This window comes from Euprymna scolopes, chromosome 15, assembly GCF_053919585.1.
Source record: "Euprymna scolopes isolate OS-2025 chromosome 15, ASM5391958v1, whole genome shotgun sequence".
Classification (NCBI taxonomy): domain Eukaryota; kingdom Metazoa; phylum Mollusca; class Cephalopoda; order Sepiida; family Sepiolidae; genus Euprymna; species Euprymna scolopes.
Window position 1 is genome coordinate 42,360,121 of NC_136496.1, and position 19,080 is coordinate 42,379,200.

Genomic DNA, 19,080 nt, shown 5'->3' on the forward strand with positions numbered 1-19,080 from the left:
TGTGTGAGAACTCCAAGTGAGTGGATGAAAATAAAGCAAGGATACTGATATATCAATGATACTTAATTAATGATATCTAGCTAAAAAATAAAATCTACCATGAAGAATATTATGTTCTTAAAATATAAATAAATATACAATTTGTTATAAATTGCAAAGTTACAAATACGATTAAATTTGAATAATGCTGAATAGAATTATTTTTATCTAAGGAACGACCTGCTTTAATATTGTTTTCACATAAACATTTTATATGCTTAAAGATTTGAAATTAAGAAATTAAAAGTTAAATAAAATAACATGAAGTTTAGATTAACGCAATATTAATACATATTAAATATCGTCATCTGTTATGTATCCGTCAGAGTGTCTATGTAAATTATAACGTTAATGAGTGATGAGTGATTGGAACCATATTAAACTAAGTTAGATTGTTCCAGTGAAAAGACGTTTTCGACATACAAAAACCAAAAAAAATTGTTTTTTTACTTAAACTATCACGACAATTCAGCCCTTGTGTATTTTTTTTTTTACACTTTTTCGCGACAAACTGACATATTACCACTTGGAAAATAAGGAGCTACTATTTGTTATTGTATCGAACAGAGGTATGTATGGAGTCGAGGCGAGATGTGTCTATTCACATTACATTTAAATTTATGGAGTAAGAAAAGCAAGAAACGGGGAGGAAATTCCAAAGTCTACTAGTCAGAGGGAAAAGATTATTAGAGTAGAAGACTTTCAAGCATCTAGGGACCATAACAAAAGGGGTGGGATTTGCTGCTTGCCAGGTTAGTAGGGAATATGTACGTCCAGGCGGAATATAGTGCTATGAGTTTATCAAAGCACATTCTATTAAAGTATTTGAAAGACAGGCGCATGGATTCAACATTGTGGCGATGGGACAGAGGTTGGTACTTGTCTGATTTTGGATCATGTCTAAAAGTGAGAAACTACTGTTGGATAAACCAGCCCAGATATAGCGAGAATACTCTATGCATGGGCGAATTGTGATTTTGTAAAAAATATAGAATACATTATAAGACGAGTAATTTTCTAGCATAGTAAGGGACCCCCTTTCTTTGCAGCACACATCAGTGTATTTATTTTAATTCATGCTGTCAGTCAATGTTAAGCCAAGAAGATTGAAAGATGTGCTCTCGGTGGTTGGGAAATTTTTTTGTGGTTGTGTAAGGGTGGAAGTTTAGTCATTGTAGCGTAGCATGTTAATATTCACTTACGGCCTCATCGCAATACTGACTGAAAGTCTTTTTCTAGGGTTTCAGTAATTGCTTTAGAAATGTGTCTATTTGTTTGAACGATGAACTCTTGCGTACGGTGTTATTTGTCTTGGCAATCAGTCGTTGAGAACGGTTTTGGTAGTTGTTAAAGAAAAGAAGTCTAGTAATAATATCTGGGATTTTTTCCAAACCACTTCTTATTTCAAACTTCTGCTTATTCGATACTGAAGAAAACATAGGACGCATATTTTTATGACTTATACCCACGCTATTTCCAACTTGTTGGTTTGTGCTTTTGTTACTGGGCACAAAATTATTTATGAAAATTCAAATTATGTAGTGTTTCAGACTGGTGAATATAAAAAAAAACGAATCGCATATTCTATTTGGACGGCTTCGTCACATGATGGAAAACAAAACTTCTATTCGTGTGTTATACAGGTTATGTTGATGTACATGATAATGGATCCTCAGGACGAAGATGTCGTCGTTCTCTAATAAAGAGTCTGTAGTATTTCTGCACGGACACTTATTTTTTACTGTCAATATTGACGGCATACCAACGTGATTAAAACCTTTTAATGAATATCTCAATAAATATGAGATACATATGACATGTTTACTGTGTTGCGCAAACACTATCGCGATAAATTCTTTGGTACGAGTGGTCAACATTAAACTTCATACGACCTTCTGTATTAAGTGTATACAGAGATGAATAGTGAAATATATTGATTTAACTATACATATAGACATTTAAATGAAAAGCAATATTAACATTTAAACAATGGCATTAATATTTTAATTTTAAACTTACTTGCCAAATATTTAGCACATTTTCGTTAGAGGAAAAAAGCTGAGAGCATAAAGTTGTTTCATTTTGAGTTTATGGTTCTTTTGAAGGTGCAATAAAAATATTTATAGCAAATGTTTATTCTCAAAAAATAATGGCAGGAAAAATAATAGAACACGCAATTCTGGCCCGATGGCATCTGGAAAAACATAGATGAACATTAATGTTTAAAATTATATATATATATATATATATATATATATATATATATATATATATAATAGTTATAATCCGATTGAAATCGGATTATATTATATCGAAATTGAGTTAAAAATTGGCTCATGTACTATGTCCGAATCGAAAACCGACGGTAGACTTCACTCTATACTAAAGATTGTTTCTCAGTTGGGGTGGGACATTTGATTTTGATATGTGGATAATAAAAAAAGTTTTATAATTAGATAAATACTTGATAAATTCCTTTACATGTTTACGACATGTTCGCTTGATAAAACATAACAGACGTTATTTCTCTTCAGTCTGCATAGCTGTTACCACGGCCACATTGCTTAAGATGAATGGATTTTGGTTAAAAAGCTTATTCATGTCAGTCGGATTCGAATTGTGTGACCGGCTGTACAGATATCTCCACACAGAGGATTCTCTAACAAGAAAATATTTGGATAATAATTTGAATAATTACATAATATTTAATAATTATAAATATATATGTACATATGAATGAGTGATTAAACAACAGTAATTAAACAACAACGGCTATTGAGTTGGTGGATCAATGATTTTCTTTTCTGCCTGAGTGTTAACAGAAACTCGTCATATCTGCAAACACTTTCGATTTTCATGAGCCTTCCTCTGACACATGATGTGAATAAAAATAAAAAAACTATTAAAGAAAGTCGATTAAAATGGTTGCAAAAGAATTTTACTATATCTTATCCATCTTCATATTGGATTTAGTTTATTCTAATATTTAGTTACAATTAAAATATACAATCGACATTTAGTTACGATTAAGATATACAAACGAACGTTCCCCTATTGATTCGGTATTTTCTCTTAAAGGGAGTTTTAAGCGAATTCACCGAAAAGTTTTGCCAGTAATCTTTGAACTCAATTCTACTATGCTTTCATTTCGTGAGTCGCTAGAGATTTGTATAGATGGTAACGGTCTTTAAAACGGTAAATGGCAATCCACGTTACAGAAAACATGGTAAGCCTCAGTAATACTGTAATATGTAACATACTTTTTAATAAATAAATAATATATATATATATTATATATATATATATATGTAAAGACAAAGAAATAACAAATAAGTACGATACAGTGTTAGTAAGATCATACATAATTATAAATATGTGTGTGTGTGTGTGTGTGTGTGTGTGTGTGTGTGTGTGTGTGTGTGTGTGTGTGTGTGTGTGTCGCTGAATCCGCGTTGGATTATCCTCATGGAGTTTTGTGTAGGTTAAATCCTTTTAGGTTGCTCAATATAAGTATTAGGCAATATTCATAATATTACATGAAAAATGACAAAAACAAAAACATCGTAGTTTTTAATAAGAATTCATTTCGTTCGCGTTAGGGGAACTTTTCAAACCATCACTAGAGAATTATATTCCCGGAAACCGATCGAACAACAATCACAAAGTGGACGTAAACTACACCATGCATGATATAACACATATAATCACTTGCATGTAATTTTTTTTTTAATTGATTTGTTTTTTTGGACTGGACGTATCTAAGCATTCGCTCGGCTTTGCCCGGAACATAATGTCAACCGCTCCGGTTTGCCTATAATCTGCCGTAACATACCTATTAGCCAATCAAAATATGCGGCAACAAGCAGACGACTTTCGGATAAATATTGAAAGAGAAAGAAATAAAAAAAAAGAAAACTTGTAGATATTAATGGGAAGCATGGAGACTAACAACACTATGAATTTATGAATGTTAGACAAACACGTGAAGACACCCGAATAAGTAGTTGTTTCTGTTTTTGTTTTTTTTTATTAGTTAAAATCAGAAATTAATTAGATCCTTAAAAGAACTACATTACATGTGGCGTTACATGCATCATTGTGAAGAGAGGATCGTTAAGCGACGGATGTGGCTGGAGGTGCACAAACATTTTCTTACAATTTTTTGACAAGAAAATAAATAAAAAATTTAACAATTGAAATGTTTTTAAAACCTTTTCTTGCAATTTATTTTACAAAATACAAATTTGGACAAAGCAAAAAGTACTTGAAAAAAATGTGTTACTTTGAACGTTTTTTAAAAACTTTTCAAATACATAATTTCTTTTGTAGAAAAGAAACTTTTGTTTCATTATCTATAAAATAAAATTGAAGCCAAAAGTATACAAAAAAATGGTTATAGTAAATTCTTCTCCCCCCTGCGTAAAAAATATATTTGCCATGAAACATTAAATGAATAAAAGAGAAATTAAGATAGGTCGTTGTTTCTTTTTCTTTTTTTATATCTATGATTTCCATTTACTTATTATTTTTGATTTATACTGTTGGTAAATTTTTATCCTCGGCGACGATCGGCATAATCCTGTGGTTGGCTTCATGTTGCTGGCAAAGTCAAGCGGCTGCTTAGATACGTCCAGTTTTAAACATGCAACATTACCACATAATATAACATATATAATCACTTTCGTTATTATTGATTTGTCTCATTCAGATTCGGTTTTTGGGTACGTTGTCACCAGTCGGCTATGCTGCACACATGACCTCGACAGCAACGTCGTATTCAGCATTGAGCGATCAGGTAATAAACAGCATTATTTTATATTATTTTAGATAACATTTTTTGTTTGTTATTTTTAATATTGGATCACCCCATTACGATGCCAATCGCAAGCCAAGGATAAATAGTAATGATATTATATTTCTGTATTTTTACAGATGTGGTTTTATAATTTGTACTATTTGAATTATTCGAACTATCAGCACCAAAGATAAAAATACTAGTTCGAATAATCCAAATAATACGGAACGTTAATGAGACGGAATGATTGTCAGTGAGAAACACTATCTGAGTGTTTGATCAATGGCATTGATCAAAGTGTATTTGATCGCTGATGACATTTTTGAAAATAATTTGCAGAGAGTGGATTTTCAAAGGACCAATTTTTTGTCAGCAGGGAAACCGGTCCACGTAATATTTTACACGGGTATATGCCTTTGCAAAGACGTTTTATCCATGAAAACTCAGTCTAACGCTAGGCTTAGGCAGGAAAAAAATGCTACTTTCTTTTATGATAAAAAGACGAGGCAGCAAAGAACAAAATTTTATCGCTTTAAACTTAAAAGTCATATTTACAGTTTTCAGAAAGTGTTTCCATATTTATAATAACACTTTTAACTTTCTATATAACGTTTATAGAACGGAAATAGCAAACACTTTCTTCCTTTGTATATTTAACTGTCGATCTATATCTCTCTATTTCCGTTTTTCTCTGTCACGTTATACAGGTGGTCGCTAGAAAAGCGGGAAATTTGTCAAACAACGATTTATTTTTACAAAGAATAATTTTTACAAAGTTTTTCGAAGACAAATGTTATATTATACTCATAGATACTCAAAATGTCGTTCGTGCACTTCACTGAAGCGTCTTAACCTAGAAATCCAAGCTCGTGTGACGTTTTGAAATGTAACTTGTGGGATATCATTCCATGATGTGGGTATCAAAATCTAAATTGAAGAAATAAATAAGCAAGATGTAATGAAATCAATATGCAGATTGCACACCCATTCGACTACAAAAGCAATCAAAAAATAGCAATCACGCATTTTATTCATGATCTACGCTGACCTTCAAATATCCCGCTTTTCTAGCGACCACCCTGTATATGCCTCTACTCTTCTGTCATTCAGTTTCTACGCCGTATGCCTGTTTTGTTTTCTCCATTTAATTCCTTCTTTTATTTTCAAAATTTTCTATTATAAAATTTACGTATTGAAATACTTTGTATATGTTTTATTAAATCGAAAAAGTTGCGTAGTTTCTTACATCTAAAATATGGATTTAATTTAATAAATAACAAAAACAGATACTATATCTAAGTGTAAGTGAGTATATACACATGTGCGTATAGGTATATATTAGAACAGAATTGAATCTTCTCATGAAACGAATAAGCGTAATTAAATACGGTAGAATATATCCTGCTTCATCAACTAGCAAACCGGTCGAAAGAGAGAAAATGTTGGGCTGTCGCAATATGTGATGACTTGAGATCCGGAGTTCAACGCTTGAGGTAGATGCATTGATTGAATAGAACCACACTGATGAGTCTTTAAAAGAAGAAATAAATATCCGTGTATAAGCGTATATGCGTGCTAAAAAAAAATTAATATATTTTCGAACGCCCAGAAGATGTTTGTCAATTTATTAAAATCTTTTTTCTTTAATTGACTTTTCATTGTTTTGTGTCTATAATTCATATAAAAATTCCATATATTAAATTATTTTCCTCCTTGATCATGAGCATTTTATAATAAATGAGATGCAATAATTAATTGAATATGATTATATATGTTTACACTTGAAAATACTTTGATGTAATTAGGAAGCTAGAAAAATGATAACGTCACCAAACAATCGTTTCATTTCTACGTTTTTGCTTGGTTCAATTTTATATTTGTCGAAATGTTGTTATAGTACATTAGTTACAGCGATTTGACTTCCTCTCATTCAATTATTGTGCAAAGCTTGGTATTAATTTTAGTTTAAAATTGATACGAATTCCTACGTAGAGTAGGGATGTTTTCAGCTACCATAACTTCTTTTGAAAATAACTATGACCAAAGGAAATAGTTAAGGAAACATATATCAATTATTTAAATGGATCTAAAACTATAAGTGAATCATCAAAACTATAAGTGAATCATTGTCGCATTCTCTCCTATCATTATAGTAGCCCATCTGGGGAAAGTATATTGGTCAACACTATTCACGAAATACGAACAATAAACATAATCTTCGTTTAGATGACAGGTCTTAAGTACGCTTATGACAGCATTCATCAAGGTTGGCTTCCCTACCGGTTAGCTGTATATTTTGAACCACAACAGTTTTTAGACCAGATCGTATTAGATCGTATTAACATCTTACTATTCAAGCATCGAAGATCAAATGGTATATTGCAATACATTCTATAGTCTTGTATATACATTTAAAAAGTTTCTTTGTGATATTTTTTAAAGAGAGGAATAGAAAATTCTTCCTTAACCGATGCAATGAATCATTAAAGATGTTAACACTCCGCGTCAAGATTGACAGGGGAGGATTAATTACTAAGAGATGAATCTACACTTCCCAAAGCTTTTAAATTAGAGTTTAAATACAGAATACGTTTATTTTGTTATGCGAAGTATGGTTGAAGCAGGATGGGAAATACTATAATAGTAGCTAAAGTTGAAGCATGGTGAGTGGATCAGATGGTGGAAAAGTCTGACAATGTTTGATTTCGGATTGGTGGATTGACTCGAAGTGAACGCTTTGTCTAAACGTACCTGAAGATTTCTTTTTATAAATGATTTTAAAATGTTAACAAATATAATCTTTCGCTCCATCTATTTATAACGCATTGTCTTAATTATTAATGATTATTAATTTTGCAGACTCTGTTCCTCACTTTGGGAAGAAAATCAATTTTCAGCACCAGTCATAAAAGAGATTCGTTAATAACAACATTGTGCGGATCAATGTCAGCTTGTGTCAAGATGGGAGAAATGATTGGAGGAACATTTAGTCCTCATATGAACAAGGTACGTTCTTAAAAACATTTCCTCTTCCCGTTTTCACTTTTGTAATGGCTATAGCTTCTAGCCTCTTTTTAATTAAAGTAATGCTAGTCTCTATCCCAAATATACCTTTTCAAATCACTATCTATTCGTCTCTCTTTCTCCCTCTCTCTCTCTCTCTCTCTCTATATATATATATATATATATATATATATATATATATATATATATATACGGTAAAATAGTTCCTCATGTTTTTACTATTTAATTTTCAATTTTTCTTATATATATATATATATATATACATATATACATATATATATTTATATATATGTATATATATATATATATAAATTCTTGACCACACTAATATATTGACAGGTTCAAGAGTAAAAGATCAAAGTGTAGCATGTGTTCTTCAGATGTTGCACTTAAAGTGGTCAGTTTCTGTCAATGTGGGGGCAACCTTTCATATCAGACAATTGCTAGTTTTTTTTTTAATTTGGACCCTGCCTTTGGGGAGCTGGTTTCCCCCCCCCCACATTAAAAAGACGACCTTGTGTCTAATTGGCTCTCGTGGGGAAGCAAATAAATACCCACTAATATTATGGCAGTTAATTCACGTACATAGGGAAGTGGTATCAAACGAACGTGACATCATATCACTGAATATTACATCACAAGACCAGAATGTAAAAAGATGCTGATAAACTTTAAAAGCACAAACAAAAACAAGCTTATTAGATCATTTCAAGCTAAAAAAGAAATGCTATTTATGTGTGGATTCATTCATATTAACAGTTAAGAGAAAGAATGAGGTAAACGTTATAAATACCCAGAAATTATCAAAGATATTATGCTTAAAAAACATGTTATTGCAATTTTATTAATAAACCCCAATTCTTTCCATTTAAATGCCCCCATGCTTAAATTTTCGGTGAAATAATACGTTATTATTGGTTAATATCTAGTAATGTGATTTTAATTTTTAAAAAAGTCTAATGTATTTTGAGAGGTCTACAACTTTCTTAATATGATATAAAGTAGAAACATGATTGTCATATTCAAACGAAAACAGTAGATGTCAATTAATTGTTCTGTATAATAATCGGCTTCTACACAGTTTCCATAGTAATGAAATCACCATTCAGTCACCAGATCATATTGATTTTTTATGTAAAAAAAATACTTTTTAAGGATTAAAAATATTTAACAGCACGTTTATTTAGGATATTTTTATACCATTTATATATTTTATTTCTTGACAAATATTAAATTTGATTTAAGTATAATTATGTAATGCCAAAATTTGAGAAAGAATTGGAAATACGCCATTTTATAAAGTGAATTGATTATGATTGGTTAGAAGTCTCTTTTTTTTTCTTCAGTGTAAAAAGTCCAGTTTATCTTACTGCGAATACGGTACACGTATACCTCTGTTCATTTTCTATTATTTTTGATTTTCAATAAATATCAGTGTGTGCTACCTTTAAAATTAAAATTAAAGCTTTAAAATTGTCTATTCATCAGCCATTGTAAAAAGTTGATTTTCAGACAGTAGGAAATCGAATTTTAAAAAGACGTCAGAATTGTTGTTTTTGTTTTTCGTTTTTTTTTTTTTTAACTTTTATTGTATTCATTAATTGCAGTCTCGCCTCACTGTTTATTACACACACACACCCGCCGGTACATCTGTACAAAATTTGGTGCATTGGGCCCAGGTGAGTATTTACACCTGCAACAATTTTAAACAAAAGATGTGTCATTTATTTAAATATATTTTGTTAAATTTGCGTTCGTTTTGTTATTTACATTAAAAAGTTTTGTGTGAATAGAAAACATTTTTTTTATCCTTAAAAGTTTTGTAAATATTTAATATTAAAAAACATGTTTTGTAAATATATTTTTTCTTTTAAATCTTAAAAGTTTGTTAATATATTTAAAAAAAAAATCTTGCTCGCGAACATTCGGCCATGCCTGCTATTTGACGTGTTTACAAAATATCACCGGCAATGTCAAAGTCGAACAACCGGTGTCACTTGAAATGTTCGCCAGTATTTGTCATCTGCTACGAGATATCTAATCTTTACTTGATCCCACATTGTTAACATTGAAGTCTCCACAGACGTGAATGTTAGCCGAAGGATGAACAGATAGAATGTTGTCAATTTTCTCAGATAGTAACTCAGCTGTTGTGGGAGCGATAGAGAACAAGTATAAACGCAGAAGTGCAATTCGGAAGCACATATAGGATAACTTAGGATCTTCTTTGGAGATTTCCCTACCACATGGAAAGCCATCTTTAATATAGGCACATATTCCATGCTCCTGGCGATCTTGGGGGTCAGATTTTGATGTTAAGTTAGAGTATCCTTTCATTCCAAACTCTTATAGGGAAATATATATATATATATATATATATATATATATATATATATGTATATATATATATATATATATATTCTGACAAAATAGAGAAATAAAAAGGAAACAAAACACATTACTTGGTTTGCTCCTTTTTTATATCTCTCTCTTTCTCTCTTGCTCTCTCTCTCTCTCGATATTTCTCTCACTTACTCACTTTATATATATATATATATATATATATATATATATATATATATATATATATATATATATATATATATGTTTACGATTTGGTTTCTTATCGTTGTGCACTTTACGTTAAATTTTAAAAAGTCAGTAACTTAACCCACGTGCGCAGAACGTGATACTAAAATCACTTAATTACTCTCGACCTTCTTGAATGACATTTACCCTTTTATAGATGTTAATTTCAATTTATTCTCGCCGCGAATCACGCTGGTCGAGGGGTCAGTTCCTTACTAATGGTGTAAGCTATGTCTTCGTGACTGGATTCGAATCTCTCGACCGGAGGTAATCGTGACTCTGTGCACTGATGATTCCCAAAACGCTAGTGTCTTTAGGTATACAAAATAATTTTACTAATAATTATATATATATATGTGTGTGTGTGTTTGTGTGTGTGTGTTTGTGTGTGTGTGTTTGTGTGTGTCTGTGTGTGTGTCTGTGTGTGTCTGTGTGTCACGAAACTGTTAACATCAGCGGCATCTAACCAAAATGTGGTGCGAGTTGATGTCACAGTGAATGAAGTGAAGGGAAAGAAGATGGCAGAGATTTGGAACCATGTGAGCCGCGATAGCGAGGCGTGGAATGTACCGGCGAAATATATTTGGAAAATCATGTGGGAGGTGTTAACCACTTGGAAGCACATGCGAAAGAACTTTTTAAAAATATGCAATATGAACTTTGAACAAAAATGGACGACCGCGTTCTGTCTGGCCATACATAGCAGCGGAAAGAACAGCACAGATTTAAAAAAAAAAAACATGTGGCTGTGACTGGATTTGGCCATACATGTCGATGTGGGAGGAGAACGGAAACGTGTTCGATACGGTAGAGTTTTGTTAATCACATAGTGAACGAAGAAACCTATAAAACCAGGCGTGGTTTGAAAAGTACCATGAATAAATTCATTTTATTTCAAAAACTGCTTGCAACGTGTTGAACCCGTTAATATAAATATATATGTATGTATGTATGTATGCATGTATATATATATGCGTGTGTGTGTGTGTGTGAATTACCTGAATTGGTATGTAAGTAGTATTTATGTAGATGCTCATTCATTCCAATAAACAAGTTTGACTGAAACCTGGATTTAGCTATATATTTTTTATACTAGGTAACTAAAATTTCGGCCAGTTTTCTTTTTTCTTTTTTTTAATTAACCATTGAAAAAAGTTTAATTACATCATAAATGTGTTAGGCAATTGTTTTCAAATTTAAACTGCCGGGAATGAAAATATCAAACGTTATAAAAATATGCGCAATGAGTCCGTCCAAGCCTGACAGCTGTGAGAAAATATCTAGAGATTTCGTTCAAAGCTGTTTGTTTTACGACTTCAAATCAGCTGCATTAAGTCGTCGTATATGTCAAACGTTTGGAGATAGTGCTGTGAATGGATGAACTGCGAAGCATTCGTTTCCAAAATTCAAGTTGGAAGATTTGTTCTCTCGAGATGAGCCTCGCAGTACACGACCATAGGCCTAGAATGAAGGCGGCTTTTGAAAAGAACGGTAGTCGAACATGTGGTAAGACAGTTTAACGTTTCCGATGAACATATTTCACTTCAATTATCTAGATAAGAACTACAAATTGAGCAAGTGGTTTCTGTAAACGTTCTTGGAAGTAAACAGGGGACAACTAATTGCAACCTATACCTCGCTGTTCTTTTCCAACCGTGTCGCATACTTATTCAATTGACTGCTTTACGGTTATAACAAGTGTTTTTTATACGAAACTCCCAAGCATCCAAAGCTAATGCTCGGGATGCCGTCCATTATGTTGCAAGACCGTCAATGTACCAATTCAAGATTATATTTGTGTCTGGTAAACAGGCTGTTAACTGATCATTATGAATTGTTGTCAACAGTTCAAACTGTTAACAGAGTTCTATATTCGCAACAATTGAAACGTGTATGACAAGAATTGCGCCAGAAGGAGTCAGCACTGGTGGATTCCTAAGGTATGCTTTTTCTCCATGACAACGTCAGGTCACATGTCGCTCGAATCATCAGAGATACAATACATCAACTTGGATGGGGGATTTTGTGCCATCTACTTTATTCAAATGACCTTGTGCCATCCGATTACCAGGTTTTCTACTCATTGACTAATTATCCTCGTTGTAAATCTTTCACTAATGAATCAGACTTGCGGCAAATCTTCAGGAACTTCTTTACATCCAAAACCCCGACTTCTACCGCAAGAAGATTGAGAGACACGTGTGCAGAAGGTGCTGGGTGCCGATGTTAATTATTTTGGAAACTAAATATAACTTACAAATACTGTAAACCTTTTTTTCATATGAAAAACAGATAGAACTTTTAAGTGTTCTGTATTTTATGTTTCTAAATTATTGTTTTTGTTGAACTATCTTTCATTTCGCGGGTCTCCGGGATGGTTTTATTTTATAAAAAACAGACAACACTTCACCATTCATTGGTTAAACATTGGTGTCAGTTCATATATATTACCAGCATGTTATATATATATGTTCAATATTGTATTTAAATGTTTACTTAGTTCGATAAACGGGTTTTACGTAAGAATCGAGTGTACATAGGTTTATCTTATAAGGAAACGTAAAAAATTAGATACAGGGTAGAACGATAAATTTGTCGCATTAAAGAAATCAACACTACAGTTTTATTTAAATACTTTTATTAAAAGAATTAATTCTGGTAACTTGATTACGTAGTAGAGCTAACATTTATTTTATGTAGCCGCCTTCAGTCTTAATGTTGTGTTGGTGTTGAATTAAAAGCTGACTTGAAAGATGTAAGATAGCATGATGTAGCCCTCACTTGAAACCACACTAAAGACAATGTCTGTGGCTGGGAACTTGGGTGAGTTGTGCCCTCAAATATTGAACCGTCAGGATTTGCATTTTAAAGGTGTTGGAAATGGTCCTGTTGTCATAGCTTGGATCAGTAGAGAGCATTAGTTGTACAGCGGCGCATCTCCGATCTCGCTCGTTGATCATTGTGTCACTTTAAGACATGATGGAAGGCTCCTATCGCTCATGAAATTTGTACACAACTGGCTAACTAGTAGATGGTTTGCATTAAAAAAAAAAACAGTTTTCATAAAACGGGAAGAGAATCATGTCGTCTTTCCTAGGGCGACAATTTTATCGTTCCACCCTGTATATAAACATTGTCAAGTTCCAGCTAAACACAGATTTAATTTGGTTTGCCTTTACTATCGGTTCTTCAACTATGACCGAGTAAAAGGTTTAACTTACTTAAGATAATATACCCCCAAGAGATTAAATAAACGTTTCCGTTTAAATTTCTTATAGATCCCTGAGTTCAACAAGACGCACTTAAAGAGGGTCGGCGTTATATCGACCAACTATGGTGTGAATAACACCTAATATATAATCACTACGTCCAACAATCTGAATAATATGAAATGCAAGTAGAATTAAAACTGGCTGTAAGCTAACGAATCACGCGTTCGTCATCTATTATTTAATGTTCTATTTATGTTTTTATTGCAGTTGATGCGTAGCAAAGACTCACACAAATATGACTATCACAGCAAATTAAGTAACATTGCAAAATATGGAATGGTAAGTAGCCATATTTCAACCTAATTAATAAATATTCCTGGTGGAAACATCATAGCATCAAAACGATACATTATTTAAACTTTATATGATGAAACTTTGGAATAAATAGCATCCAAATTAATATCATTCAAAGACAAAGTTGATCTACAGAAGCATATGAATGGAATATTTTTAGAGATTTCCATATAGAAAAAACAAAAAAATAATCGTGCTTGTATATTTCTCGGTTGACTACTTTTAGCTTATTAGATCTACAAATGTAATATATTTTTTTCTTTTCCTTGTGCATAAATCTCAAAGTGCTTATCTATAGAGTTTGTCAGAATGATAATTCTCTTATTTTTAAAGTCCTAACTCTAAAATATTTTTAGCGGACTTAACACTCTTTTTTGTAGATTAATGTTGTTTAATGAATTTCAACTTTAACCTCGAATGGCATATTTTCTTCTGTATCCATCTATACTCTGTGTGTGTGTGAGGGTGCATGTTGATATTTATATTAAAAACCTTTATTTTTTTCCTATTCATTTAAAAAGAAAATCCAACTTTGTTATATATGGGCGTGGAATTGCATTGATCTGCAAAAGATCTATCTAATTTTTATAATCTTTTAAACATTGATTTTAATTAATTCCTATTAGTTTTTTTGAGTTTCTTATGAGATGATCATCCTTAGTTTATTATCACGTGTAATTATATCCATGCTGATATTCTACACGATTTATACTTGTGTAATATTTGCGTAAAAAGGTTATAATAAACACAAAACCATTTCCATATATATTTATGCATGTATATATATATATATATATATATATATATATATATATATATATATATATATAGTAATGTGATTACAACGAACACTTTTTCTTTCCTGTATTTTAATTAAACTAGTAATTTCACTATTACATTAAAATACACTCTGCTCTTTAGACTATTGTTCTAATCTCCTTTAAAAAAAAAAATATATATATATATATATATATATATATATATATATATATATAATTTGCCTACCATCTCCTCTGTCAGTTTTTGTCTACAGAGATGAAACTTAATATATAGGGTAATCGAAACATTGCGATACTTTATATTTAGGTTTTAGTAGGGAAAAATCCGTGGAAAAGTGTGAAAATTAAAGAAATGGAATTTGCCAGTATAAGGTCGAACGACAGGATTACGAAAATCCATGCGCAACGTAAAAGCTATTGATTCATGCTTTAATTTTCAGCCTTGCAGCAAATATATCTTCATAGCACAGGAATTAACGTCAAAGAAAACAGTAAATCGGTAGCTAAACGTTTTAGCTTCGATTCCCGGTGGTGGCGCACGAGTCATTTTTTTTAACTTTTTAAATCCTTACTACACATTAGGTCCAATATAATCTATTATATTAATCTCACCTGTCTGTTTAAATGTTTATATGTCTGTATGTATGCCTAAAACTTTCGACAGAGGCGACGGATTTTCACGAAATTGGTATCATTTTGAAGATCGATACTTCGGACGACAAATACCGAAAAATTGACTAAAAACATTAATTCCTTCACTCACAACTTTCTACAAGGAGGGGTCACTTTTTTGGCCGATATTTTTTAAAGTCATCCCCTCTTTTCGATTGATTAGCCTTAATTTAAACCTTTGCCACTTCCGTTTTGGCGATGGACGCTACAGCAAAGACGTCACGTTTTTTCGACCTTAGCGGTACGGGTTTGAGCCTGCTTGCCTACTACTACATGTGTTTTTTGTTTGTTTTTGTTTTGTTTTTGTTTTTGCTCAACGCACACCTCCAAACACCCGGGAGCGCCGGGCATCCATGCTAGTATAAGAATAAATACGAACTCTGTATTATTCAAAATATCATTTTTAAGCCTATTTTACGACCGGGCCATGTCGGGCGGCCTGCTAGTTATGTAATAACAAACTATAAATGACTTACTAAATTATGCGTAAGATGTTTTCATCTCGAATTTTGATAAAATTTAAATCGTCGTTACATCATGCAAAAATATATAGATTCGAATAATTTGCTCAAAATTTAAAAACTTATATTGGCCTTAATTACAGAAATGACGATAACTTTTTATGCTTGTAACTTAAATTGTCTATGCTGTAGTTTAGCAGCAAAGCAGTATATTTGATGTTATTGAAATTATTCGGTGAACGAAAATAATTACACAGTTCAAATTTGTGCACGAGGACACATGAACCTTTTTAAATAGAAGTGTATATTTATTTCTAAAGGTACTGTATTGTTTCTATGTCTGATTATAGAAAATATTTTTTAGAATTCAGGATATCTTTTTATCTCAAGCTAAATTCAATCGGATAGCATATATTTTCACGCTCGTTTATCCCATATCAACATGTGTCCATTGCTTTAACGTAAGTTATGGGCGTATCTATTAGAGATTATAAATGATTGTTATTATTATAAACTCAACTTGTGGCGGGTATTCCAACTAGTTAAATATTAAAATGTGTACATATACCAAGCGAAAGGAATATGAAACTCTTACATTTTATTGAAAAGACCTACGAAGAATAAGGTGTTATAATGTGTTGGGGACAACTTCATTTACTACGACATCTATAGCAAAGGTTATGATAATAGAAAACCTATCAACTGAAAAGTGATTATGATTTGCATATTGTGCATGCCATCAACCGGAGGGTAAAAAGAAAATTTTCTTTTCACAATAGTTGAATTTAATACTTCGTACTGACTTGCATACATGAATCAATTAATTTGCATGACTGGAGACCTACTGTCTCTAAGAAAATGTGGGATTAAAAACAACTAGTCGGTTTTTAAAGTAGATTTAATATTGGTGCCAGAGATTTAGTAAAAGTAACGTATTTCAACATTTGAAGAACAAGAATTCTATTTGGAGTTCGGATTTTCATCGCGATTTTTTAGAATGAATTTATTACAAAGGTCTTGTATTTATTTATTTGGCTCCATAAAAATATGTTATGATTCAAGCACATTTTCTTAATCTAATTGGGAGTAAATAACAAATTTACTTTATGTCGTGTGCTTCCTTTACGACGTATCAATCCATTTTCCAATTATTTAACACAAAAGCAAAATACGTATTGTAAATTATTATTTATACGTTATTATGTAAAGACAAGGTTTTATTTACCTATAACTGTGTATGGATTGCGTTTATACGCAATTAATACATAATTAAACACATATCCGAGTTAACGTGAACACAACATAACTGATTCTGTAGTTCCCGGTGGTGTTTATTATGCCAAATAGTCACTTATGCTTTTTATACTAATGAATCATCGTTAATAAAGGGTCGAAGACGATTCGAAGATAGAGAGTAACGTAAAGATTTTATATTAATTGTGAAGCAAATATTTTCAGGATTTGATATAATGGCTTAAACTTGAGGATTTGCTAAAACGTCTTAACGAGAATTTGTTAACATTGAACTTAAAAAATTATCTGGGAAATAGTGCTGGTATTGTGATCCATAGAGGAGTAGTTCTTAAAAAAAAAATTCTTATAGAAGTTCCGTTTAGTGGCATGCCCACGAAGGACAACCGGGAATTATTTACAGTGGGTTTTGCTGTGAATATTTACTGATGGGACTCTTGACTGGAGATCATTCAGGCATCTCACATGAAAGCACCGATGAAAAAATAAATGGACATCGTTTTTCTTCTGGGGGTAAGAGGAATTAGATAAGAGGCATCTCTTATAATTATCTATGGCATTTTCTCAATTAGAGTAGCTCAGAATTTGAATGTGACATCCAAATACTATTGTTGTATCCACAATTATATGGTGAGTGATATATAAACGATATCATTACAGAAAAAATGTTTAATACTTTGTTGTAATTTTTTAATTTAAAAGCATTCTATATTTATTTTTTGTTTTAATTTTGTTATTGTATGTGTGAATATTTTCTAAAAAGAAACACAAATATATATATATATATATATATATATTTATATAATTATTTTTTTACTATAATAATTAAATACATACAGAAACTAGTGGTTCATCCTTTCGGGATTCTTCAGTGCAGGGTGTCACGATTACTACCAGTCGAACGATTCGAACCCCGCAACACGAGACATCTCTGGCTCGATTAGCGGAGGCCGTATCCATTCGGCTACCATTTTGAATTTTAAACATTTTAATTTAAATGTTCATTACGTCAGACAGACAGTGATCAAATCGTTATACGATGATCTACGCATAAGAGCTAAATTGACCGACTTTTTAATTCAACGGAAAGTGCTCAACGATAAGAAATGAATTTCTTAAAGGGGATGTCATAATTATTTTTTTACTATAATAATTAAATTTTATATATGTATATATATATATATATATATATATATATATATATATATATATATATATATATATCCACTTTTTATTACTTGCTATTTTCGATAGTCTACATCAACGTAGATCACTATGTTTTTAACTGATCAACCGAGATTTTGTGTTGTTTGGATTCAACAAGTCTTTCTTGTCACTATGTTTGTCACGTATTGGATGGCCAAAATAACATTAATGAGATGCAAATTCCCATAAAATAACAAATATTGATGTGCCTTGAATTTTAAGAGAAAAATTTTCACATAATAATGTCAGAATCAATGAATGTTTATCACATAATCAAAAATTAACTCCCAAAACGCTTCAGTAAAACTTCTAATTGTCCAATCCAACGTTATTTCTAATGTTTGCTTCAAAATTATTTACTCGTGCTTGATTAGGAAGCCCTTATTTTAACCAATAACCACACACACACACATATATATATATATATATGGGGAAGGCGTGTGTGTGTGCGTATGTGCGTGTGTACATATGAGTGTACAGGTTAATCTCGTTAGCTAATGAACGCATCATTATGAATGCTGCAATATATATTCTAGGGAGTCCGGTAATAACACTTTTTTTAAACTGTACATTTCGAGTGCATCTATCGAACCACGCCCATCCCCTCCTCGAAAACAAAAGCGTTTTTAATGAATTAGAATACGTTTAATAAAGAAATTATTTACTTGACATTGGTTTGGTTGTTTTTGTTTTACGGC

General features: G+C 31.7%; 1 protein-coding gene across 1 annotated transcript in view; it reads left to right on the forward strand.

Annotated features, from left to right (window-relative positions):
• Positions 1–19,080, forward strand: part of LOC145294234 (lipase member M-like) — an 83,294-nt gene that overhangs the window by 36,451 nt on the left and 27,763 nt on the right. The window contains exons 5-8 of the mRNA XM_080141340.1: positions 4,748–4,834; positions 7,694–7,840; positions 9,466–9,537; positions 13,927–13,998. Of these exons, the coding sequence (XP_079997466.1) occupies positions 4,748–4,834; positions 7,694–7,840; positions 9,466–9,537; positions 13,927–13,998 (378 nt within the window). The remainder of the gene's footprint in view (positions 1–4,747; positions 4,835–7,693; positions 7,841–9,465; positions 9,538–13,926; positions 13,999–19,080) is intronic.